Raw genomic sequence first — 803 nt, forward strand, 5'->3', positions numbered from 1 at the left:
CAAGAGGAAAGGAAGAAAAGGCACAGGCTGAAACGGGGAGGACCCAGGGTTCGTTAGTGTGGGATGTCCCCGCGGCGGCCAGGGCAACACCATGGCATGTGACAGTGAAGCACGTGTGACACAGTCAGACACTGCCAAGGAGCGTGTCATCCGCAGGGGAGCATTTTGATCCAAGAGACCTTTAAAGTGGTGGGGCAGGGGCAGGTGCGTGTCGTGCCCAGACTCTGGGGGTGGCAGGTGCCCTTGAGTGACAGTTCTCAGCCAGACCTAGAGCCACCTTTATATGACAGTCATGTCCCTTGTACTGATTCTCTGTTATTGTGTAAAAATTTCCCCCAAACCCAGTAGCTGAGAACAAACGTTTATTATCTCCCGTTTTCTGCGAGTCAGAAATGGCTTGGTGGGTGCTCTGGGCAGCGTCTCTCACGGGCCGCGGTTAAGGTGTTAGCCAGAGTACGATCCTCTCGGGCGAGGCTGGGCTTGCAGGAACGCTCACCTGGCTGCGGCGGCCCCTGAGCCTTGCTGTGCGCCCCACGGGGCCAGTCTCAGCAGCGCAGCCGGCTCCCTCCGAGCCAGGGCCGGAGCCACGGTCTTTTCGTAACAGAATCTCCAAAAGTGACATCCTATCACTTCTGCCACGTTCTGTTTGTTAGAAGCAAGTTCCCAGGTCCAGCCCAACTCAAACGGAACATGAACTGCAGGTGGTGGATCACGGGGCCATCTTAGAGGCTGCCTGCCACACCCCAAAACTGAAATTTATGCATAAAATACTCTACCTGTACACAATTTCAAAAAAATCACCA

The 803-nt window shown here is 55.0% G+C and overlaps 1 protein-coding gene across 1 annotated transcript in view; it reads left to right on the plus strand.

Annotated features, from left to right (window-relative positions):
- SLC24A4 (solute carrier family 24 (sodium/potassium/calcium exchanger), member 4) overlaps window positions 1–803 on the plus strand; it is a 143,564-nt gene that overhangs the window by 99,732 nt on the left and 43,029 nt on the right. Inside the window, exons 8-9 of the mRNA XM_012656735.1 lie at window positions 58–65; window positions 387–400. Of these exons, the coding sequence (XP_012512189.1) occupies window positions 58–65; window positions 387–400 (22 nt within the window). The remainder of the gene's footprint in view (window positions 1–57; window positions 66–386; window positions 401–803) is intronic.

Source organism: Propithecus coquereli, unplaced genomic scaffold (assembly GCF_000956105.1).
Source record: "Propithecus coquereli isolate 6110/MARCELLA unplaced genomic scaffold, Pcoq_1.0 Scaffold516, whole genome shotgun sequence".
Lineage (NCBI taxonomy): Eukaryota > Metazoa > Chordata > Mammalia > Primates > Indriidae > Propithecus > Propithecus coquereli.